General features: G+C 40.8%; 1 protein-coding gene across 3 annotated transcripts in view; it reads left to right on the top strand.

Moving 5' to 3' along the window:
- Positions 1-26,061, top strand: part of OCA2 (OCA2 melanosomal transmembrane protein) — an 809,946-nt gene that overhangs the window by 474,406 nt on the left and 309,479 nt on the right. For all 3 annotated transcript variants that reach the window (XM_069757832.1, XM_069757833.1, XM_069757834.1), the window contains 2 exons: positions 6,420-6,477; positions 25,403-25,475. In XM_069757832.1, the coding sequence (XP_069613933.1) occupies positions 6,420-6,477; positions 25,403-25,475 (131 nt within the window). The remainder of the gene's footprint in view (positions 1-6,419; positions 6,478-25,402; positions 25,476-26,061) is intronic.

The raw sequence follows: 26,061 nt of genomic DNA, 5'->3' as shown, positions 1-26,061 counted from the left end.
AAAGGTAAAGAGACTGCAACCTTGTGTCCTCGTTCTTCTCTGCGCCTTTCACCATACCACCATCTACACACCAGGAAGCCCTGGGGGCTTACTTCACCTGTGGGAAGGTATACCATCTAGCTGCCATAACATCACCCAAGCGGACCCCTTAAAGCAGCGTTGGCCACCCTGACCAAATACCACAGGTGGGTCACGAACACAAACATTTCCCTTTAAAGACCTTTCCCTTTTATATGGACGTCCAAGGGTCACGGACCAGGTCAGCAACCGTGACATCCCCCTGTGAACCGAAGGACCCAGTACGGAGTATCCCACAGCCCCATGGGGGCGATCCACTCCTTCTAGGTCTCATCAGCAAGTTGTACTGCTGTGCAGCTGTCAAAGAAAGGTAGTGGAGCAGCCCATCGAGTAACAGAAGTTGTCAGTTGTGTTTGTATAGGATGTGACGTAGTTGGTTCACTGGTGCTTTCACTAACATTACCACCTACACCATGTATACCTTGAACAGCAAACCTATGTCCCCTTCCACCACGACTTCAAAAATTTTTTTTTACTGTACAACAGTACTGCAGAAATAGGAATTTCACCACCTCTAAGGCTATGTGCAAATATTGTGGATTTTGATGCATTTTCACAGCGTTTTGACATGCGCGGAATTGAATCAAATCCAGTGTAGTGCACAAGCAATGTTAGTCAATGGGAATTTCAGAATTGCTGTGCACATGCTGCGAAAAATACGCACGGAATTGAAGTATAGTTTTCCACAGCATGTCAATTCTTTTTGTGGATCTGCAGCATTTCTGCACCCATTGACTTCCATTGAGTCAGGCAAATCCGCAGCAAACCCACAGGTGTAAAAAGATATGCGGTTTTGCTGCGGAATTCCGTGTGAGAAATGCTTCAGATCAGGAGGAGGAAGATTGTGCGGGCGGAGACTGTGTGTGCCGGGATGTGCGTGTCTGTGTGCGGGGGTCTGTATGTAGGCAGTCATGGTCCAATTGAAATACTAGTCCAATCCGGCTATGCCTGCTACAGTGACAGCTAGCCGATGATGGGACAGTATAGTCCCATCATCCGGCTAGTTTGTTCAAGTGAAAAAGAAAACAAAACTAAAGGTAATGCCCTCAATCACCTGTAAAATATATATATACATAGCAGTATACTACCTGTTCTGACATAATCCATTTAATAACGGATCCATTAAATTATCCATTTAAAATCGGCAGATGTGACCGTTCTCCAGGGGCCTCCAGTGATACAATGGTGGCAAGTATCCTCCTGCAGTGGATCACTCCGCCATCAGAGGTCACTGGAGTTAAAGCTTACATTTCAAAAACCTGACCGGCACATCCAAACATAGACTAAGTGTGAACAGGTGCTGAACCTAGAGTTGCCAACTCGTATATAGTTAAGTAAATAAGGCAGCACACTGCAGCGCTAAAACATGTAAACTTGAAAACACGAAATTTGAACTGCATTACTGCACTAGAAATATGAAAAATGAGAGCTTTTAGCGCATAAAAATGGCCAATTTTATGTGTACCTGGTAGCCCCTTTACGGCATCTCTCTTATATCAGGTCCTAAACTTGCCTTACCTCAAAAAGGTAAGGCAAGTTTAGGACCTGGTATAAGAGAGATTTTTCATATTTCTAGTGCAGTAATGCAGTTCAAATTTCGTGTTTTCAAGTTTACATGTTTTAGCGCTGCAGTGTGCTGCCTTATTTACTTAATTATGGAGTTAAAGCTGTCATTTGTAGCACCACTGCATGTGAAAATTCTCATGCAGCAATGCCATAAAGTGAGAGCACGAACTCCAGTGAGCCCTCATTGATAACTCTGCAGGAGCCATTGTCTCCTGTCAATGTGTCACTGGAGGCCCTGTAGAACGGTCACATCTCTTGATGTGACAGCTCTATAGGGGAGATCATCATGGGACACTTGTTGTTCAATGGATTACGTTGGAACAGGGAGCATTTGTGTTGGTTTATTATTTTATTTTTATTACAGGAGATTGAGGGTGTTGCATGGGTTAGCTGTACAATAAAGAAGGGAAACTGTTTAGTGATTTTTCATTAGCCCCTTTACCCCCAAGGCTGGCTTGCATGTTAACGACCAGGCCAATTTTTACAATTCTGACCACTGTCCCTTTATGAGGTTATAACTCTGGAATGCTTCAACTGATCGCGGTGATTCTGACAGTCTTTTCTTAAGACATATTGTACTTCATGATTATGGTAAAATTTCTTTGATATTATCTGCATTTATTTGTAAAAGAAATGGAAATTTGGAGAAAATTTTGAAAATTTCACAATTTTCCAACTTTGAATTTTATTGCCCTTAAATCACACAGATATGTCGCACAAAATACTTAATAAGTAACATTTTTCACATTTCTCACATCTCTAATTTACATTCTCATAATTTTGGAACCAATTTTTTTTTGTTAGGGAGTTATAAGGTTTAAAAGTTGACCAGCGAATTCTCATTTTTACACCATTTTTTTAGGGACCACATCACATTTGAAGTTACTTTGAGGGGTCTATATGATATAAAATACCTAAAACTCACACCTTGCTAAAAACTGCACTTCTAAAGGTGCACAAAACCACATTCAAGAAGTTTATTAACCCTTCTGGTGCATCACAGAAATTTTTGGAATTCTTTTTAAATAAAATGAACATTTAACTTTTTTTCACGAAAAAATTACTTCAGAGCCACATTTTTTTTATTTTACCAAGGGTAACAGGAGAAATTGGACCCCAAAAGTTACTGTGCATTTTTTCCTGAGTACGCTGATACCCTATATGTGGGGGGAACCACTGTTTGGGTGCGTGGCAGAGCTTGGTAGGGAACAAGCGCAGTTTGACTTTTTCAATTCAAAATTGGCTGGAATTGAGATTGGACGCCATGTCGCGTTTGGAGAGCCCCTGATGTGCTTAAACAGGGGAAACCCCCAAGAAGTGAAAACATTTTGGAAACTAGACCCCAAGGAACTTATCTAGATGTGTGGTGAGAACTTTGAACCCCTAAGGGCTTCAGAGAAGTTTATAATGTAGAGCCATAAAATTTAAAAAAATCATTTTTTTTCCACAAAAATGATCTTTTCACCCCCAATTTTAATTTTCCCAAGTGTAGCAGACCACAAAAGTTATTGTGCAATTTGTCCTGAGCACGCTGATACCCCATATGTGGGAGAAAACTACTGTATGGGCATACTTCAGGGCTCGGAAGGGAAGTAGTGACATTTTGGAATGCATACTTTGATAGAATGGTCTGCGGGCATCATGTGTCGTTTGGAGACCCCCCTGATGTGCCTAAACAGTGGAAGCCCCCCACATGTGAACTCATTTTGGAAAATACTTCCCCCAAGGAACTTATCTTGGTGTGTGGTGAGAACTTTGATCCCCCAGGTATTTCACTAAAATTTATAGCGCTCGGGTGTGAAAATTAAAAAAATCATGTTTTTCCACAAACATGATCTTTTAGTCTTCAATTTTTTACTTTGCCAAGGGTAATAGGAGAAATTGGGCAGCAGAAGTTGTTGTCCAATTTGTTCAGAGTATGCGGATAACTCAAATGTGGGAGGAAACTACTGCATGGGCACACGTCAGGGTTCAGAAGCGAAGCAGTGACGTTTTGGAATTCAGATCTTGATGGAATGGTCTGCGGTCATCATGTCGCGTTTGGAGAGCCCCTGATGTGCCTAAAAAGGGAAAACCCCCTACAAGTGACCCCATTTTGGAAACTGCACCCCCCAAGGAACTTATATAGATGTATGGTGAGAACTTTGAAACCCCATGCGTGAAAATAAAATAATCACATTTTTCCCACAAACATGATCTTTTAGTCCCCAATTTTTTTTATTTTCCCAAGGGTAACAGAAGAAATTGAACCCCAAATGTTGTTGGGCAATTTGTTCTGAGTATGTGATACCCCATATGTGGGGGTAAATCACTGTTTTGGCGCATGGCAGAGCTCACAAGGGAAGGAGCAGCATTTGACTTTTTTAATGCATAATTGGCTGGAATTGAGATCAGACACCATGTCGCATTTAGAGAGCCCCTGATTTGCCTAAACAATGGAAACCCCCCAATTATAACCCTAACCATAACTCACCCCTAACCCTGATCCAAACCCTAACCATAACCACAAACCTAACCCTAACACAGCCCCAATCATAACCATAATCCCAACCCTAACTCTAATTCCAACCATAATCATAATCCTAAACTTAGCCCTATCCTTAACTTTGGCCCTAACCCAAAGTTTAGCCCCAGCCCTAACCCAAAGTTTAGCCCCATCCCTAACCCAAAGTTTAGCCCCATCCCTAACCCAAAGCTTAGCTCCAGCCCTAATCCAAAGTTTAGCCTCAACCCCAACCCTAAGTTTAGCGCCAACCCTAACCCTAAGGTTGTCCCCCACCCTAAGTTTGTCCCCCACCCTAAGTTTGTCCCCCACCCTAAGTTTGTCCCTCACCCTAAGTTTGGCCCCAACCCTCACTTTGCCCCCAACCCTAACCCTCACTTTGGCCCCAACCCGAACTCTACCTTTAGCCCCAACCCTAACTCTGCCTTTAGCCCCAACCCTAACTCTGCCTTTAGCCCCAACCCTAACTCTGCCTTTAGCCCCAACCCTAACTCTGCCTTTAGCCCCAACCCTAACTCTACCTTTAGCCCCAACCCTAACTCTACCTTTCGCCCCAACCCTAACCCTAATATTAGCTCTAACACTAATGGGAAAATGGAAATAAATACATTTATTTTATTTTATTATTTTTCCGTAACCAAGGAGGAGGTGATAAAGGAGAGTTTGATTTTCTATTTATAGCAGGTTTTAATAGTGGGTTTTCATGTTTGGCAGCTGTCACACGCTTAAAGACGCTTTTTATTTCAAAAAATTGTTTTTGCATCACCACATTTTGAGAGCTATAATTTTTTCATATTTTGGCCCACAGTCATATGAGGTCTTGTTTTTTTGCGGGTGAGTTGAGGTTTTTATTGGTATTTTCGGGCACATGACATTTTTTGATAGCTTTTTATTCTGATTTTTGAGAGGCAGAATGAACAAAAAACAGCAATTCATTAATTTCTTTTGGGGGTGCATTTATACCGTTTTGCGTGTGATAAAATTGATTAAGCAGTTTTATTCTTAGGGTTCTTACGATAATAGTGATACCTCATTTATATCATTTTTTTTGTGTTTTGGCTCTTTTATACAATAAAAACTATTTTAGATAAAAAATAATTATTTTTGCATTGCTGTATTCTGGGAGCTATAACTTTTTTATTTTTCCGATGATGGAGCTATATGGCGGCTTGTTTTTTGTAGGACAAGATGACGTTTTCAGCGGTACCATGCTTGTTTATATCCGTCTTTTTGATCACGTGTTTTTCCACTTTTTGTTCGGCGGTATGATGATGAAGCATTGTTGTTTTGCTTTTTTTTCGCTTTTTTTAATGGTGTTCACTGAAGGGGTTAACTAGTGGGACCGTTTTATAGGTCGGGTCGTTACGGACATGGCGATGCTAAATGTGTACTTTTATTGTTTAGATTTTTTTTTATTCAAATATTTATTGATGGAATAAATATTGATTTTTTTTTTTCAAAATTTTTACAATTATTATTAAAACAATTTTTTTAAATTCATTCTTACTTTTACACTTTGTCCTATTCTGGGACACCCATTTTGTCAGGAAGTCTCTAAGCTCTGGAGACCCAGATGTCGTCATGACTACATTGGCTCTCCAGGACAGCGATCGGGACCCCGCGTCATGCCATAGGGTCTCCGATCCAAAGGCAGAGGGGCTGTCAGCCAGAAAGGGGTTAAATTCTGATGTAAAGTAGACATGTGAGAAATGTTATTTATTAACTATTGTGTGTGACCTATATCTGATTTAAGGGCATAAAAATGAAGTGTGAAAATGTGCTCAATTTTCGAAATTTTTGCCAAATTTTTAATTTTTTTTCACAAACTCAAGTCCTATCATGAAGTGCAATATGTCACACAAAACAAACTCAGAATCAGGAGGATCTGTTGAATCATTCCAGAGTTATTACCTCATTAAGGGACGCTGTTCAGAATTGTAAAATTTGGCCTGGTCATGAAGGTTGAAAAAGGCTAGGGATTAAAGTATTTAATGATTGCAATATTTCTTAAATGGGGATTTTCTCCTGTTAGTCTTATTGAATCCCTATATATCATGATTAATGTTGGCCTATGTATGTTTAATATGTTTTCATGTAGGGTGAATAATCCTAGATGTGTGGCTAAATGCTTTGATTAAGCTATTGCTTTATTTGGTGGAAAATATTGGCCTATATTCTTTTTTGTTTGTAAAAATACAAGTATTGGTGTCATCACTATTTGCTCTCTAATTACTGACAATTTCCATACTGTTTATTTACTGTCCTCTCTAAGGTGTTTCTTGAAAAATCTAAAGATTACTGGACTCTTCATCATTGTAGTTGCCTGCTCGGTGAGTATCTCATCTACAAACATTACTCATGGCCTAAAGCACCTCTGTGCAGTTTGAGACTGTGGATTTGAAATTACAGCTGACAGTTCATCTGCCCTAGTCTCCTGGTGTAATGGTACTGGATTGCTTTACTCTTAAATGTTTCCTGTGAGGTTTTAGGCATCTGTCCTAACATTCCAATTTTGCATTTTCTTGAAAGTCATTTAAATGAACGCCATTCTCAAAGGTCTTTTATTTACTGCAAACCTTACTTTCTAGAAAGACTTTCAATAAAATCAAAGCAAAATAATTAATGGTGAATGCTTAGTATTATTTTGCAGCATTTTCCTAATCTCTGTGCACCAATTTGGAAAACAACTGATGGGCATACGCTTCACTTCTCAACAGTCAGGTTTTTTTTCTTCTAGAAACAGAGCTGCTTTGTTACATGTGCTATGTCTCATGCACATAAAGAAAAAAAACACAAGGCGCCCCCAATGTGTCTCACTATATTTGAAAGAATACAATCCTTTGCGGGAAATGTGCTCACCTATTTCAGTTGTGAACCAAAGGTCACAACTCCCATGGAGGCATAACCGTAGCAGCAGGTCTCCACAAAAATCCAAAAGGATATTGAGGGTAGTAGTCTTGGGCGAACTGAAGACCGCGCTCACGAGGTAGATTTTAGGTTTTTTATTGAAGCCTACGCGTTTCAAGAGCTTTCTTACTCTCTTCTTCAGGGCATATAATACATAGCACAGTACAGGGTGTATTTACACATAAGACAAAAGGAAGGGGAGGGGCACCAAGGCACTTATACTATAATACAAAAGGCAAGATTTAAAACATATATATGGTACATAAAATATTGGCAAATAACTTTTTATAAATTAATAACATTAATTCTTAATTGACATTTACTATTTAAATAAAAAAAAAAAAAAAATAAAAATAAATAAAAAAAAAAAACAAGTCAAAGAATATCTGACATTACATTTAGCCCTTCAGGCTCAAGGGAATTCAAAGTGTATATCCAAAAAAGCTCTTTCTTATTAAGTGATTGTATGTGATTAAAAACATGTGCAGGAGCGTGATCAATGGGGTGAACTCGAAATAGTGAAGGATTGCAATTATGTGAAATACTGAAGTGTTTGGAAAGACCATGTTTAAGGTAACCTATTTTGATATTATGTCGATGAGAATTCATGCGGAGGTGAAGTGGTTGTATTGTCCTACCAACATATATCTTGTTGCATGGACAAGTGATAATATAAATAACATAAGAAGTGGTGCAAGTGAAATGGTAGCTGATTGGAAAAGGGTGAGGAAAGGAAGAATGTTTAAATGCTGTACTAGTATGTGCTATATTGCCACAGCACAAACATTTGAGAGTAAGTATCTCTCTATAAAAAATCCAAGCGTACCTTTTATGTATCATATTCCCAAAATTCACAAGAGTCTTACAAATCCCCCTGGTCGCCCCATTATTTCGGGTATTGGTTCCCTAACTTCAAATCTATCCAGCTACATAGATGGCATTATGCAGTTACATGTCACCCAATTGAGGAGCTACATTAAGGATTCTGCACATGTGATCAAACTTATCAGAAATATTAAGTGGAAAGATAGTTACGTATTTGTTACAGTTGATGTATGCTCCCTATATACAAATATCAAACATGAAATTGGACTTGAAAGTATGAAATTATTTATGGATACAGATCCGAGACTATTGGACAAACAGAAACAGTTTTTAATGTCTGGAATGGAGTTTATTTTAAAAAATAATTATTTTACTTTTTTGGGTGAACTGTACCGCCAGACACGCGGTGCGGCAATGGGATCACGGGTAGCACCTACATATGCTAATTTATTTATTGGTCACTTTGAGAATTCTTTTATCTATAAAAGTGCTTTTACTGATTGCATGGTGTTTTATGGTCGTTATATTGATGATCTGGTTTTTATTTGGGATACAACTTTTAAACCTCCAGAATTTTTAATGTCAGAGCTCAAAAATAACCCCTGGGGTCTTGATTTTACTTTTGTTTTTAACAAAACCGCTATTAACTATCTAGATGTGACATTTTTTATTGTTGATGGAGAAATTCATACAAAAATTTTTTTTTAAAAAGTAGACAGTAACAGCTATGTGCATTATAACAGCAGCCATCTTGATAAATGGCTTTGTAACATTCCAAAAAGTCAGTTTATGCGTATTAGGAAAAATTGTTCTTCTGATAGTGATTTTAAGGTTCAATCCGAGTTTTTAAAAAATAAGTTTATAGCACAAAAATACCCCAAGGATTTGGTGAATAGAGCATTGGAGCATGTTTTTAAGAATTTTAATCAAGAAATGTTACTAAAAAAAGAAAAAGCTGATATTGCAGCTAGTTCAGAAGAATTTACCTGTAGTTTTTTAACCACATTCAGCACAGACCACAAATTCATTAAAAAATCTATTAATGAGTTGTGGTACATAGTGAGAGAGGATAATATACTGCGAAAGTTGGTGCCGCAACATCCCAAAATTATTTTTAGGAGAGCACCCAGTTTGAAAAATAAACTAGCACCCAGCAGACTTTTTGATGAATGCAAAAAATTATCTGCTTCACAAAAACCAGGGATTTTCAAATGTTTTCACAAAAAATGTTTGTGCTGTGGCAATATAGCACATACTAGTACAGCATTTAAACATTCTTCCTTTCCTCACCCTTTTCCAATCAGCTACCATTTCACTTGCACCACTTCTTATGTTATTTATATTATCACTTGTCCATGCAACAAGATATATGTTGGTAGGACAATACAACCACTTCACCTCCGCATGAATTCTCATCGACATAATATCAAAATAGGTTACCTTAAACATGGTCTTTCCAAACACTTCAGTATTTCACATAATTGCAATCCTTCACTATTTCGAGTTCACCCCATTGATCACGTTCCTGCACATGTTTTTAATCGCATACAATCACTTAATAAGAAAGAGCTTTTTTGGATATACACTTTGAATTCCCTTGAGCCTGAAGGGCTAAATGTAATGTCAGATATTCTTTGACTTGTTTTTTTTTTTTTTTTTTATTTATTTTTATTTTTTTTTTTATTTTATTTAAATAGTAAATGTCAATTAAGAATTAATGTTATTAATTTATAAAAAGTTATTTGCCAAGATTTTATGTACCATATATATGTTTTAAATCTTGCCTTTTGTATTATAGTATAAGTGCCTTGGTGCCCCTCCCCTTCCTTTTGTCTTATGTATAAATACACCCTGTACTGTGCTATGTATTATATGCCCTGAAGAAGAGAGTAAGAAAGCTCTTGAAACGCGTAGGCTTCAATAAAAAACCTAAAATCTACCTCGTGAGCGCGGTCTTCAGTTCGCCCAAGACTACATGTCTCATGCACAGGCGTACTTTATCTGCCCTGTTGAGGGCAGAGCAAAGTACTGCAGTGTGCAGGTGCCGGGAAAGGTCTGAGAAGCCCAGCAATGCAATTCATATTTCATATATTTAAAATTTGCATATTTTAGCGCTACTGAGAAGAGATGAGCGAATCTGTTTGGAAAATTCATCATAGGATACAATTCAAAGTACTTGTTCTCACAAATTCACAGCAAAGGAACACCATATACAGAATAGAAATACAATACTCAATAAAACTTAACATTTAATAATTAACTTTATAATGAAAAAACTCATACCACATACAACCTAAAACCAGTATCTACTGTTAAACACAGAAAGATACAATAAAGATACAGGGTGCTCTCCGACCCTAGGGTCCCGACTATCTGTCCCCTACCTTGCCGCGGAGGTTGGCACCCTATATATCCTGCGCAATGGCGCCCCCGCTCAACGTAGACTAACCCTAAATCGCCCTAATAGACCCTCACGTGCAAGAAAATAGACAAAAATATATCAAACAGCAGAGCATACACTCATAAGCTAATAGTTGATAAAGATAAACATATTGCACTTGCCCAGATACTAAAGTGCAAACCCTAACACTCGTTTGGATGTTGCAAAAAATAACAAGCAACAGAAAAAAGGGGAAACCTATAACGGCACCCTAGTTCACCCTACCTGTCAGTGGGGGTTGGCGCCCTAGAATCCTGCGCAGATGGCGCCCCCACTCCACGTAGTCTACCCCTAGTAACACCCTAGGCTATTTGTAGGGGGATGGCAGAGTACTATACAGGATGTACAATAAGGGGCAACCGCAAAAAAGAAAAAAGAAAAAAATATATAATACAAAACCCAAAACAGTATTCCAAACAGTGTTAGACTAGAACATACATTAATCAAAGTACTCTTTAAAGTATGAAGATCTCGACGCGTTTCCCTGAAATCAGTTCATCAGGAGACATACTTATGAACAATTAAGAGAACTTATCTGAGTGACGATTCGGGAGGATAATGTCATTTGCATGCGGTGGGGAACAATGTCCAACCAGTACCACAGACCTAGATCAGCCCTATGTTGCCGGCAATATAACCAGCTTATATAGCACATGTACCTTCTTGTTAGTCCTGGTATCCCCGTTAGTTCCGGCGTGAAAGTTACTTCCGGGTTCATGGTTTAGCCCAGCCACATCATGTGACTAAATACTATGATGGACCCTAACGCGCCTACAAATATTACAACATTCTGATATCAAAGATGTGTAAAGCGATAATGCGCTAATAGTAAGGTCTTACCCGATTTAGTTCACAGTATACCTAACAAGCACAGAACAGTAAACTGATAAAACACTTCCGGGGTTACGAGCTAATATATATGCGGTTCGCTGCGTTCCACAGTGCGCAATCGCACTGAGGCACAGCATACCTGTGACCTCACTTCCGCTCGTATACCCAACTCCTCATGCGATTCACTGCGTTCCACAGTGCGCAGTCGCATTGAAGCACAGTGTGCCTGTGACTTCAGTTTTATACACCACTCCTCATGCGCCTCATCCCTGCGTTCCATGATGCGCAGTCTCACACTAACAAAGTGTATCCTCCAAAGCAAAGGATGACCAAGCAGGTATATGATGTCAGTATGATAAATGTATAATGTCTTGGAATAATTTTATTTTATGCAGAACGACAAACCAAAACCTCCATAGTACTTATGTACTCTCATGGACAATGTATAGAGGGCTAATAAGTACGACAGCACAGCCGCAGAGGAACTTATTGTATACATATATATGGCTGCCTATAAGGATGAGGAGTAACTAACAAGAAAGAATAATAAAAAGAAAAAGAAAAAAGAAATCCTCCGGACTACCCAGCCAAGCTTATATAAGGAGAGATATACAACGATAAGATCTACATAAAGATAGTGATCAAACCCCATTTGGGGCAATGGATCATGGGAATCACATCAAATCTGGGATTTAGATAGGGGCAAGGGTCCCAACACCTTTTATATAAAGCATCCAAACTGTAGCTGATCATTCAAACCCATTGGTTTAATGCTTTTCATCCAAAATATCCATTTAGTCTCCTTCTGAAGGATTAGACGATCCCAATCCCCCCCTCGCTCTGATGGTTTAACCACTTCTATCACAGAAAAGCAAAAACAACTCAGGTCACCTCCATGTACTTCCCTCACATGATTAGAAATAGATCTATCCCGTTTATTAAGTATGTCCCCCACATGTTCACCAACTCTTCTGCGTAGCTCCCTCTTAGTCTTACCCACATAATCTTTAGGGCAGTTACACTGAAACAAGTAAACCACCCCCTCAGTCTTACAGTTGGCGAAATGCCTCATGTCATACCTAATTTTTGTGTGGGAGCTAGCAAAAGAGTTGGATCTAGAAACATACTTACAAAATTTACACCTCCCACACTTAAAAGTGCCAGTTTGTCTATTATCCAACCAGGTAGGGGTTTTTCTTAAAGGAGAAAAGGCACTATGTACTAGTTGATCACGAATCGACCTCCCTCTCCTATATGTAATCAAGGGGGCATCCGGGATGATATCACATATGTCAGGATCCATTTTCAGGATTCCCCAATGTTTTACAATAGCCTTCCTCACTTCCCCGGACTTATCATCAAACGTACCTATGATCCTTAAGTGATTGTCATCGTCCTCCTTCTTATTATTTACCAACAGTGAGTTTCTTTCTTTCTCATTGGAGGATTTAAATGCCTCACTGAGAACCCCAGCCGGGTATCCTTTATCTATAAACTTGTCCCTGAGATCCCTAGCCTGGCGGTAGAAACTTGAGTCCGTTGAGCAGTTCCTTCTAACCCGTAGGTATTGACCCCTCGGTATCCCCCTTCTCAACCTGTATGGATGATGGCTTTCCCAACGTAACAAATTATTCGTGGCGGTGGGTTTATAAAAGGTTTCAGTAACAACCTGACCACTCTCATTACGAGAGATCTTAAGATCCAGAAAGTTAATGGACTCCCATTGAAATTCATACGTTAACCTTAGGCCTATCTCGTTATTGTTAAGCTCATCCACAAAATTAGAAAAGGAGACTACATCACCAGACCAAAAAATCAGCACATCGTCGATGTATCTACCCCAAAATAATATATGGGGTTTCCACCAAAATGTCTCCTCCTCTCCAAACACCGACTGGTCCTCCCACCAGCCCAGGAAAAGATTTGCATACGTGGGGGCACAAGGGCTCCCCATCGCAGTACCCCTGAGCTGGTGGAAGAACCTGCCACAGAAAGTAAAAAAATTGTGTTTGAGAACAAATTCAAGTAGCTCAACAACAAATTGACTATGTCGAGACAAATGTACACCTCTTGACCTAAGGAAGAATTTTGTGGCCTGTACCCCTTTATCATGAGGTATGTTACTATATAGTGATTCCACGTCAATGGAGGCAAGATGAACATCATCACTGAGTGTAATACCCTCCAGCTTGAGGAGGAGGTCCGAGGAGTCTCTGATATACGAAGGTAGTGAGGTAACAAAGGGACGCAACACCTTATCGATATACACGCTTGAATTCTGGGTGATGGAATCAATCCCCGCCACTATCGGACGACCCTTTAGGGGATTGAGACCCTTATGTACTTTAGGCAGTGAATAAAACACTGCTAGAACTGGAAACTTAGGGTACATAAAATCAAACTCACTCTTCGATATTAGACCTGTGGTGTTGGCCTCAGTCAATAGCACTTTAAGGGTATTCAAAAACTCCTCCGTTGGATCCCCTTTCAAAAGTTTGTACGTCATTACATCATTAAGGATATTTTCACACATAGACTGATATTGACCCCTGTCCAACACCACCAGGTTCCCCCCCTTATCGGAGGGTTTAAAGATACAATCCTTTTTATCAGCCAATCCATCAAGTGCTGCTCTTTCACCTCTCGATAAGTTTGAATAATATCTACCTCCCATAGTACCTATCCTCTCCAATTCTTCCACCACCAGACGTAGGAATATCTCAGTGCTATCGTGACCTTCCTGAGGGGGCATCCTCCTACTCTTAGACTTCAAATCCGTGAAAGGGCCCAAATCAATGGGTCTCTCATTGTCCCTTAAAAGATCGGTGAGAATTCTAACACTCGGTAGATCTTCTTCCATCACACCTAAGGCTTCACAATCCGCCTTATCATGATTGTTAAAAAACTTTTTCCACCTCATCTTTCTAACAAAAAGGTTGATATCTTTCACCCAACCAAATTCATCAAACCGATTCGTAGGGACAAATGAGAGACCTCTGGATAAAACCAATCTCTCCATTGATGTTAGTGCACAGGAGGAGAGATTGATAATTCTATTTTCCTCAATCATTTCTTGGGTTTGATGACCTCTTTCTCTTTTGGGGGGTCTGTACCCACCACCCTTTTCTCTAAAAAAGATAAAGAGGAGGATGATGATGAAGAGGGTCCTGGGGGAAATACCTCTGGGGACTGTTTCCTGTAACTGTTTCTTGTCATCATGTAGCCCCTGCGCTCCTGTCTTTCCCATTTCTGTCTATAATTCCTCCTCCTTGCCCCTCCAAAAATCCCTCTTCCTCCAAACTGTTCTCCTACCCCCCTGTCCGTATCCGACGAGTCTATATCTGAGGACGATATATCAGTAGTAACCTGAGTTCTTCTTTCTTCCTGCAAAAAGGTGTAAACTTTTTTCTCCTTAAACTCGTGTATATCCCGAGTAAACTGTTTATGCTTCCTTGTTTTTATCTCGTTATGGAATTGTTCCACAGTTGTTTGGAGGGAAGCCTCCCTCCTAGAGAAATCAGTGTGACTCTTGAATTTCAGTACCTCCTCCACCAAATCTGACAATTTCTTAGAGGTACTCTCTAGAGTTTTTTTCTCCTCCTCCAAAAGTATAGTCATAAACCTAAGAGAACTCTCCGTTAATTCAGCTTCCCACTTATTAAGTAGGTCAACAGATCTAACTCTACGTGCTGGTGTAATGGAGATTCTCAGGCCTTTAGGTACTATCTTATTCTTTATATAATTTTCTAATGATTGTGTTTCCCACCAAGAGCGAATATTGTCCTTATAACATACAGTCAGATTATTAAAGAGACTACGCAAATCCGTATTTTTTGAAACACCCTCCTCTTCTAGTTCAGAGAAGGCATCTAGGGCATCAGCAGCCCATTGATCCCTATCTATAGTCCCAGACAGAAAACCCGCCATACAAAAAACGTATTATATCACAGAACAGACAGTAAAGGTGCCAACGGAAGAAACAAATTCACAGCAAAGGAACACCATATACAGAATAGAAATACAATACTCAATAAAACTTAACATTTAATAATTAACTTTATAATGAAAAAACTCATACCACATACAACCTAAAACCAGTATCTACTGTTAAACACAGAAAGATACAATAAAGATATCTCACCCACAAAGCTCTCCACAGTGCGGCACCCCCTTACATCTCCTCCCTCATTTCTGTCTATCGGCCTAACCGACCTCTGCGCTCTGCAAAGGACTTTCGACTAACCTCTGCGCTAATCCGTACCTCCCACTCCCGACTCCAAGACTTCTCCCGTGCTGTGCCAATCCTCTGGAATGCTCTACCCCAAGATATTAGGACCATCCACAACCTGCATAGTTTTAGGCGCTCGCTCAAAACTCATCTGTTCAGAGCGGCCTATCATGTTCCCTAATCAAAGTCATTTTATGTTTGTGTGTGTGTGTAGCCCATTCAGTATCTCCATCTACCCCCCACTCCATGAAGATGGCTGGACCATCATTGTAAATACATCATTGTAAATACACGCCTGTGCTTTGTATCTCCCCCACCTCATTGTAGATTGTAAGCTCTCACGAGCAGGGTCGTCTTATTTTGTCTTATTTTGCTTTATTACTGTATTGTTAACATTGTTACCTATGACTGTTGTGTTTGAAACTGTTAAACTATAAAGCGCTGCGGAATATGTTGGCGCTATATAAATAAAGATTATTATTATTATTATTATTATTAATAAAATGTTCCCCAATCTAAAGTTTGTCACAAACGTTGCACAAAGTCCACCAAAGTTTGGTAAATCATTGAGTTCACTAAGGGCTTTTTCAGACATCAGTGTTTCCAGTTGCATCACAGGCGGCAGAATGATCCACACATGCACACTGATGACATCCCTGTGTCATCAGTGTGACATGTATCGGCACCTGGGAATCAGCGGTATTGCTTGCCAGGTACTGAAGAAAGCTCTCATCACTGTACACTGCATGTACTGCAGTCAGTGCTAGCAGGGGAGAATGTTACAAGTTCTATTCAACCGTTAACAGCAAAAGCAGGCAGCGGCTAATGGGAGTATTCATCAGCCGCCGCCTGCAATATAAATAATTAAAAAAAATTCATGGTGTTCCTTCTTGCTTTTTTGATAACCAGCCAGGCAAAGCTGACAGCTGCAGACTGCAACCCTCAGCTGTCAGCTTCAGCAAGGCATCAAGAAGAGAGAGAGAGCCCCCACATCATGTTTTATAATTATTTAAATAAGTAATTGAAAAAAACTGGCATGATGTCCCCCCTAAAGCATACAGCTGAGGGCTGGTATTTTCAGGCTGGTAAGGGGCCATGGATATTGGCCTCTCCGTGCCTAAAAATAGCAGACCACAGCCTCCCAAGAAAATTTGCAGCTATTAAATAGGCCTAATAGGAACTTTGCCCGGCTCTTCCTACTTGCTCGGTGGTGGCAAGTGGGGTTGATGTCTGGTGACATCAAGACCATGGCTTAGTAATGGAGAGGAGTTTAGAAGATGCCTAACCATTACTAATACTATAGTTTTATTGAAAATAAGCACACAGCAAGTATGAAGTCCTTTCATTGAAAGAATTACACTGTGTCCTTTAATGAATCTAAATTAATCCATGGCTCCTTACCAGCTTGAGAATACCAGCCCTCAGCTGTCAGCTTTAGCTTGGCTGGTTGTCAAAAATGGGGAGACTCCATGCCTTTTTTTTACTGTAATAAAGCTAGAGAACCCTTCTATTCTTGATAACCAGCCATGCTAACGCTGACAGCTGAGGGTTGTAGCCCGCAGCTGTCTGTTTTGCCTGGCTGGTTATCAAACATAAAGGGGAACCTAAGTAAGAGGGTGACCTGAATGGTCACGCGCTTCTCCCTTGTTTTAAGATAAACTGTTTATAATCTGGGCTTATGAAAATAACATTCCTTTTGTGTTGTATGAAACTTTATAGGTACCAAAGTTCCTTATTGATGTAAATGCATAATCTTTGTTGAATCTAACATAAAGAAAGATGTATGATTAGCATTTGGTATAGATTAGGATTCCGGGCAGTATAGTTGGGGACACAATAGAGAGAGAAAATGTGTAGCGCGGTTATGAAACTGTTCAACTATTCTATGAACAATTTGAGTGTGGGAGAAGTGGGTAAGTTTTTAAAGCGAAGACTTCTTGATTTTCAGTCAGTTAGTCTTAGCTGTAGAAAGCAGTGTATTATAGTTGCAACATCAAGTTATTGCTGGAGAGTGATTTAGAAGGAGGCAGAATAGGCCAGAGGGCCACACAATACGGAAAAGCAAAAGACGTTTGGGAAAAGCAAAATGCGGTTGGCCACCACTACTGTCAACGGTATCCTTTGGAGAATCCGGGGCCTACAGATAAGATCAGGTTTGGACACTGGAACCTTTTTCATCTCCCAATGAAGAACCAGAACAGGAAAGTGGGCACAGAAGTATTGGGACTGCAGAGCCCGGGAGAGCAAGGGTGTGAATTAACAGTAGCCCCTTGCCATGACTACCACCCTGGCCACCTCACATCCATGTTTTTTATTATTTATAGTGCAATTGATGAATCATTTGATGCCAATTTTCTGGTGTCTGCCCTTAATTTTAGCCGTTTTGGCTGCTTTTTGGCCCCACTAAAGATGTTGTCTATGCAGTTGGTTTTGCCTCCCACTGAAGTCAATGTGGTTCGGATTTGTTTGTTGAACCGTTCAGCGTACATGATGTGCTAATATTAGGATGTTCGCCGATCAAAACAGAACCTTGAAATTTTCATTCATCTCTACTACAAAGTGCTACTTTACTTGTTGGTTAAACAGAGACTGGGGCTTCTAAACATGCCTATTGGTTTGAGGGTCCATCCTCCTTATTTATAGATTGCTGAAGCAAAAAGCTTGTTGCCTCCAAATTTCTGGAATTCATAAGAAGAAAAAAGTCTACTTGAACAGAGGTGGACAACTGTTATTTTCAATTAATGGCTAAGGCCGGGTTCACATTTGCATCTGTGTGCGCAGGATACGATCCGCATGCGTCATGCGTACATATCTTTAACTGTTGTGTATGCAGTGACATGTTTTTGCATGCATTCGCTTGTGGATGTGTACACATGCATCATTTGGAGATGCATGTTGCATGTTTTGAGTCAGCAAATATTGCTTAATCGTCCGCATGCATACAATTGCGGATGATTGCACCAAAAAAATGCATTACGGTCTTTGGGAATGGAAAGGACATGCGTACGCTTGCGTTCGATACGCATGCGTATTTCTGAATAATTTTGCCTTGGCAATGATGTAACTACCTGAAAATTGCCAGCTGTATAAAATGGGGCCAGGAGACAGGAAGTCCATTACTCTCAAGACTCTTGATGCGGCCACAGGACATTGGAAGAAGGCACAAGACTCTGGATGTAAGAATAGAGACTTTGAAAAGGTCTGTCTGTCTCACAGCATTCTGTACTCTGTACTTATGTTTTTTTTCTGTTGCTTCTAGACTGTTTGTTGCTGCCATCCCGGTGCCGCTGTCTTTGTCCCAGTGCCTCCGTCTTGGTCCCAGTGCTTCCGTCTCGGTCTCAGTGCCGCCGTCTATATGTAAGTATTGAAGATGTGAAAATGTCTTTCTGTCTTTGAACTCTTTACTCTGCACAGAATTTTTTCCATTCCTTGTAGATTAGGTTCTGCTGTCTTGGTCCCAGTGCTGCTGTCTTGGTCCCAGTGCTGCTGTATTGGTTCCGGTGCTGTTCTTCAGTCTGTCCGGGTGCTGTGCTGCAGTTCCTGTTGTGTGGTGCCTGTCTGCTGTGTGCTTGGACTACTACCTGTAATGTAAGTACTGGTGTCCATATATATATATATATATATATATATATATTATTTATTTTTTTTGCTAAATTGTGTTTTGCTTTTAACAAGATACATTTGTCTTTTTTTTCTCTAGTGTTTCACTTGACTGCTGCCTGCTCAACATGTCTTCCACTGAAGGTGTTCTGAAAGTTCCCATAACACTGATTATGTAATCACATTTGATTTACTGATTGGTATGTATTGACTGTCAATACTAGACATGTGTTAAATCATGTATTTTCTTTACAGGTACCTGACACTGAAGAAGAGCAGAAGCAGTCAAGTGGAAATGATTCTTCCCAGGGTCGTCAGCCTCAAGTTGCTGAGGAGGAAAGACAGGGTGTAAGTATCCTTTACCAGAGTTATTGAATTTGTTGTCATTTTTACTAACAAATTATTTTTCTGTATTTCATCTATAGGTTCCACAACATGACATAAAAAATGACCTACTGATTCAAGCTGTGCAAGAGCAAGCAGCGTTGTGGGACCCCCGTGATCGGAATCACTCTGACTCTGTCTTGATCCGACAACACTGGGAAGAAGTGGCCAGATCGCTGATGGATGATTGGGACCATGTGACACCAAAAGTCAGAAAGGATTTTAGTAAGTATAGCTATTTTGACCTCCTCTGTTTTTTTGTAAATTTTGCGGTCTTTTAACAAGTTTGTTGGCATTCGATGAAGGATCGCTTCAATAAGGACATGAGAGAGGAGATTCAGGTTCGTAGTGGTGCTCCGCGAAAACTAAGAAAATACAAGCATCATAAAGAGCTTTCTTTTCTGATGCCAGCGCTTGCTCAGCAAACATGAGTATCTTTTTTGTTGTCTTTCACTATTATTTAATTTTTTATTTTTTATAATCTTTTTTTAATTTCATTTCCACACAGAACTTGGAGCAGCACTGTAGAACCTGGATTTTCCTCTGTTAGAGCGGCCCATCATCGACCAGCCAACGAACCGGCACAATCCCAATCCATCCACCAGTGATGCTGCAGCCAGGCAGGCTTCACAGGCTGGGTAACAGGAAGTCGATCCTTCTGGTTTTCCATTCACCCACTCTCTGCCTCTGCTTTACTTGGGTCTGCTCGGCAGTGGCAGAGGGCTTGGGAGAGGTCATTCATGCCCGAGTTTATTCACTTAAGCTGGGATGAAGGTGGTTGTGGCTAGGATGGAGAGTGGGTTCACTCATGTGAGCACACTGTTCCAGGAAGTCCACAAATGCCTTGACCGCCTGGAAGGCGACCTTAACACTAGAAGTCCCAGAAATTTCGAGCTCCCCCCTGAAGTCCTGAAAGAGAGTCAAATGACCCTTGGTCCAAACTGACAACTCTGATGGCTCCAATTAGCATCCTTTCATTTGTAAATGTGGCCATTGCCCCAGGAATCTGCAGGGGGCAATTGTATTGATCCACCTCAACAAAGGTCTTGTAAGAGAGTGTAAACAAAAGAATGTAAGCTGCTCCTGAGTGTGTCTGATCACACCCCCCAGCCCCCACCTTAACAAATTTGCATGCAGCCTTTTGTTCTGTGGGGGATAAATAGGTGACTGCTTCACCTATTCACCTATTTTGTTCACAAGAAACTAAATGCAGAGAAGGCACACCATTCAACAGGCATTGGAACTGATCCTGGCAACACCAACCCTTCTGACTCAGATGGAGAAGACATAGTCATTCAACCAGATTCGGACTCTGAGCTGTCTTCAGGTTAGATTTTTCAAATAACCTGTTTTTATTTCCTGACTATCTTTTTGCTAGGTTCACATTTGAGAGAATTTCAGTTCCCTGCGAATCCAGCAGGTAACTTAGAAATTTTCTCAGCCTCCGCATGTTCCCCAAATGCGGGAGAGCAGGGAATGTGGTCCCTAGCAACCCACTGTGCTTACTGGTTACCAGCTACACAGCGGGCTGCGAGGAGTGTGATTCGCACCCCTGCATCCCCCCTCCTCAGGGAACGCATCTTGAGGAGTTCTCTGTGCGGGGGGATGCAGGGGTGCGAATCGCACTCCTGCAGCCTGCTGTGTAGCTGGTAACCAGTAAACACAGCGGGTTGCTAGGGACCACATTCCCCGCTCTCCCGCATTTGGGGACCATGCGGAGGCTGAGAAAATTTCTAAGTTCCCTACTGGATTCACTGGGAACTGAAATTCTCTCAAATGTGAACCTAGCCTTATTTAGAACCAAAACATAATGTTAATTTGAAATTTTTTATCTTGCAGATGAGGAGACTCCTCCTCTACCAAAAAAGAGAGCTCAGTTGGCGAGTGACCCGACAGAGACTGCAAAAGATGGTACAGTGTGGCGTCAAGTACAAGTGGGGAAACGTCTCCATTTCACCCCAATAGAACCGTTCCCTACAGATGGAGAGCCAAGTGCTAAGGCCAGACGAAGTGTCCGGAGTTGCTTTCAGAGCTTCCTCTGTTTTATCACTCTTGACATGCTTCATAGCATTCAAGAATGGACTACTCAACATGCACGTCACACAGAGGAGGTGGATTGGTTCATGGGTCTCCCGGAACTAATGGCATTTATTTCAGTTATTATCTTGTGAGGGGTGACAAAGGTTCCATCACTACGTGACAGCTGGTCAGCAAACCTGGCAAACCCAAGGATCATTGCAACTATGACCCGAAACCACATCCAAGACATCATGCAACAACTATGCTTTGATGAAATGTTCACACGCAGTGAGTGAGTGGAGACCGATAAGTTTGCTGCAATCTTCGATGTGTGAAGATAGTTTGTCACCAACTGCATCGCATCCTACAACCCTGGTCGACACATCACTATTGATGAACAGCTTTTCCCGTCAAAGACTCACTGCTGTTTTCTGCAATACATTGCAGCAAAACCAGACAAGTTTGGCATCAAGTTTTGGGTGGCTTGCGACTTGAAATTAAAGTACATCTGTAATGTCCTCCCATATCTTGGCAAGGACCCCAGTAATCCCAGCGGGGAGAGACTGAAACTTTTAGTGATGAGGCTGATGGAACCATTCAGGGAAAAAGGCAGAACTGTAACCACAGACAATTTCTTTACATCATTGTCACTTGCACAATGACTGCTTAGCCGGAAAACAACTATCCTCGGCATAGTCAACAAGAGTCGCCAGGAAATTCCTCAATCTGCTTGACAGATTGACTGCACTGAATTCACCACTCAGGTGTTTTCAACCACTGGTGCCACACTGTCAGTGTATGCACCCAAACGAAAGAAGGCCATCTACATTCTCAGCAGCATGCACAGCGTGGTTGAGACTGAGGATACCAACAAAAGGAAGCCAAACACGGTCACCCAAAACAACCACACAAAGTGCGGTGTGGATGTAATGGACCAAATGGTGTGGGAGTACAGCATGCGTGCAAGAACACGGATATGGCCAGTCGCCGTTTTCTACAACATGATTCACATGGCAGCACTGAATGCTCATGTTCTTTATCAGGCATGCACTGGGGTGCAGGAGAGACGGGTGGACTTCCTGGTTGAGCTTGCAAAAGAGTTAGGTGGCTCTCATGTGACTGAAAAGAAGGCACGCAAGGAGAAACTCTTTCAGCAACAACCTTCCACACCCAGCCCTGGCAAAAGGGTGAAGTGTCAGGTCAACCATCGATGCACGAACAATTGTGCAACTGAGAGATGTGTTGACTGCTACAAATACACGTGTGGCAAATGTACCAGGGACATACCCAGGCAGTGCCAGGTATGTTCCGACAGTGCAGACAGACTGCTGAGTGAATGCTGAAATACTAGTCACACAAGAAGGACATGCCACTCACACACGCACACGCAGCCTCCCACTGCAGCCTATTGTAAATATGTGTGGAATTGTTTTATTCCTTGTATTTTTTTAAATTATTTTTATAACAAAAATAAAAAGCATGGAAACAAATAACAGTTGTTCTTTTGTATATTTTTCACACTGAAATTTCAGTCCTCTTGTGTGATTTTCGTGCGATTTTTTTCGCTAGTGTGCTTGAGGCCTTAGACACATGCAACTGGTCATTACTCACAGTTGTACCTTGCTCTAAAATTTCTAGTTCTCGATTTAAAATATATATAAAAAATAATTCATTGTTTAAGTGCTTTTTTGTTCAAATAAAACGAAACTAAATACAATATGTATAGTCTTTATATTATCAAATACAATAAACTGAATAGAACGAACTAGAAACTAAATGGCTAAACTCAATGGAAACAACCTCCTCCTGTGGTGCGACAGTAATGGCCAACACAAAAAACTGTGATTAGAAGATGTTAGCTAAAATCCTTCATGTCATTCGACCCATCTCTGGGTTCCAAAGGTAGAAACGTTAAATGACCCCTCTCTGGGACTTCTAGTGTTAATAGACCGGCGCAACATTATTTTTCCACTATATGAATGGGAAACCTTAGTCCTGCTCTCCAGCTATTTGTGATGAAGGCCTGTCTGGATGCTTATACCGAGGCCATGCAGCGGTCCGGATATCAGCAGCAGGCAAAAAGTTGTTTTCCTACAGGGCAACAAGCTAAAGGACAGCAGCTGTGGCAGAATCCACCAGCACCGACTCGCCAAGGGACTTGTCTACCACCATCACCACCGCTGGACATTATGACATTGCCAAGAATACCCAGCTTCACCATGCAGCTGAGTGCAGCAGCCCAGGCACCCACATCCACCACCACATAGCCGAATGCAGCAGCCCAGCTGTCCTGTTCCATCACTGTGCTGAGTGCAGCAGCCCACACTTCTCCTACACCAACGCAGCACCAGGGAAAAAAGCAGCAAAAACCCAGTCCCAGAGGAGAAAAACCGGGAAAAAAGTATTACATGCACCCCCTCAACCCATACCTCCTAATGTGTCTGTTTTTTAGTCTGTCCACACCTTCACTTCGTTCATTTACTTCCAATGTGTCAATCCCTTCCAACTTGTTTTCCACTCCTAATCTGCCCTTTTCTCCCAATGTGTGTACCCCCAATGTGTCTGACCCAATCCTCCAATTGTCTTATACTTCCCCTGTAACAACTTCCCCAACCACTCCTAACCTACCATCACAGTCTGACACCCCCCTGGTCCCCAATGTTACTCCCTCCCACAGAATCTGAAAGTAATTAATAATTTTTCCTTTTTTAAAATAAAAAATTGTACATTTTTTATTTCTGTTAGTAAAAATATTTTTGATTCCCAATACTGGTCTCATTGGGTTTTCTTTATCTCTTTATTTAACCATATGTGTATTGTTGAGTGAAGTATGAACGGGTGTATCAGTTAAGGTGTTTGTTATACAAGTTAGATTCAAGGTGTTAATATTCGGCCGGCGTCACACTCAGCGTATGAAAATACGGTCCGTTATTTATGGCCGAAATACGCAGAAAAGTCCCCAAAATAGTGATCCGTATGTCATCTGTAGGCAGGGTGTGTCAGCGTATTTTGCGCATGGCATCCTCCGTATGTAATCCGTATGGCATCCGTACTGCGAGATTTTCTCGCAGGCTTGCAAAACCGACATACGGATATACAATGGATCCATGTGCTCAAATAATCGTAAAAACATATATACTGTATGTGTGTATATATATATATATATATATATATATATATATATATATATTATTATACAGCGCTAGATAGCTTAAAAGCCGGTAATTCAATTACCGGCTTTTCCTATCTCCTTCACAAACCCGACATGATATGAGACATGGTTTACATACAGTAAACCGTCTCATATCCCTTTTTTTTTTGCATATTCCACACTACTAATGTTAGCAGTGTGTATGTGCAAAATTTGGGAGCTCTGTTACATTAAAGGGTTAAATCGCGGAAAAAATTCTTCCAGATGTGCCATTTCTGGGGTGGCTGTGGGCAGACGTTTTTAGCCAGGGGGGGGGGGCCAATAACCATGGACCCTCTCCAGGCTATTAATATCTGCCCTCAGTCACTGGCTTTACTACTCTGGCGGAGAAAATTGCACGGCAGCCCACGCCAATTTATTCTCCGCGATCTCAGCATAAGGCGGCATATTGAATAAGACCGGAGATCGGTCGAAATGTCGAATAGAGTCGCTCGTATACGTTTTTCTCTTCTCTGCTCTACGAATGTTGTGTGTGACCACATAAATAAATTTCCTTTTTTTGCATCATCTTACGAGTAGAGTGTGCGGCGAATTCTCTTGATTTAAGCTACAGAATAGGCTATGTCCAACCAATTTAAGCTGAAAAATGTTTCTTTTTTGTGTCTGTTGCCAGCCGAGGTGCCTATATGTACAAGCTAAGTAGCAATGATGCATTAGAATAGGACACTGTTTGTTTTCATAGTTTGAAATGCCTATTTACAATGTTGATGAGTGTAGAGCTTATGATTATGCTGTGGCGATTACTCTGATGAAAATTAATTTTCTGTGCATAAATAATTTGTTAATTTCATGTTTTTCATATTGCTGCAGATATTATTTAGCACTTACTCTGATAAAAGCAGCCCTTGGCAGATGTTGGCCCTGTCATCTCTGGAAAGCTACAGTATCCTTTTGTCACTTGCTATTTTCTCTCATCATGCAGTTTAATTTAAGGTGATACTTAATGGCTCTACAGCTGCTAAAAGTGTGACACTTAGATATTCATTTTCTCACTCAGATCCCCCTCTGCAGAATTAATTTCAAAGTGGAATATTATTTTACAAAAACTGTTCCTCGTCTGGATCAAATCCAAATGCTATTATGTATTGAAATATATGAAAACAGAACATTTTTTTTCCTTTCCTTCTCTCTCTAAAACCACACAAACTTGCAATAACCTAAAGTTTAAAGAAAATTTGACACTTATTTTGGCGTGTGCTCCAATATATCCCAGTATAAGCGTAATCATTGCAAGTGTGGGGGAAAAACGAAGTGGAACAATAAATACAGTGGATTTCATTGTAGGAAAGGTGAAGATTTGCATCACCTTTCACACAGGTCTGTATTTGCTATTAGGCACCAGAGATCCAATGCCTAACGTGACAGGTTGGAAGAAATGTCAGTAACAAGAAGGTGAAAAGAAATGTATCCCCCCACCCCCCAGTCATAGAAAACATTAAAATCCACAACACTTCTTCAGTAAGGGCATT

Source organism: Ranitomeya imitator, chromosome 3 (genome assembly GCF_032444005.1).
Source record: "Ranitomeya imitator isolate aRanImi1 chromosome 3, aRanImi1.pri, whole genome shotgun sequence".
In the NCBI taxonomy this organism is placed as follows: Eukaryota; Metazoa; Chordata; class Amphibia; order Anura; family Dendrobatidae; genus Ranitomeya; species Ranitomeya imitator.
Note: the sequence above shows the minus strand (reverse complement) of the source record. Positions and strands in the feature narration are given on the sequence as shown.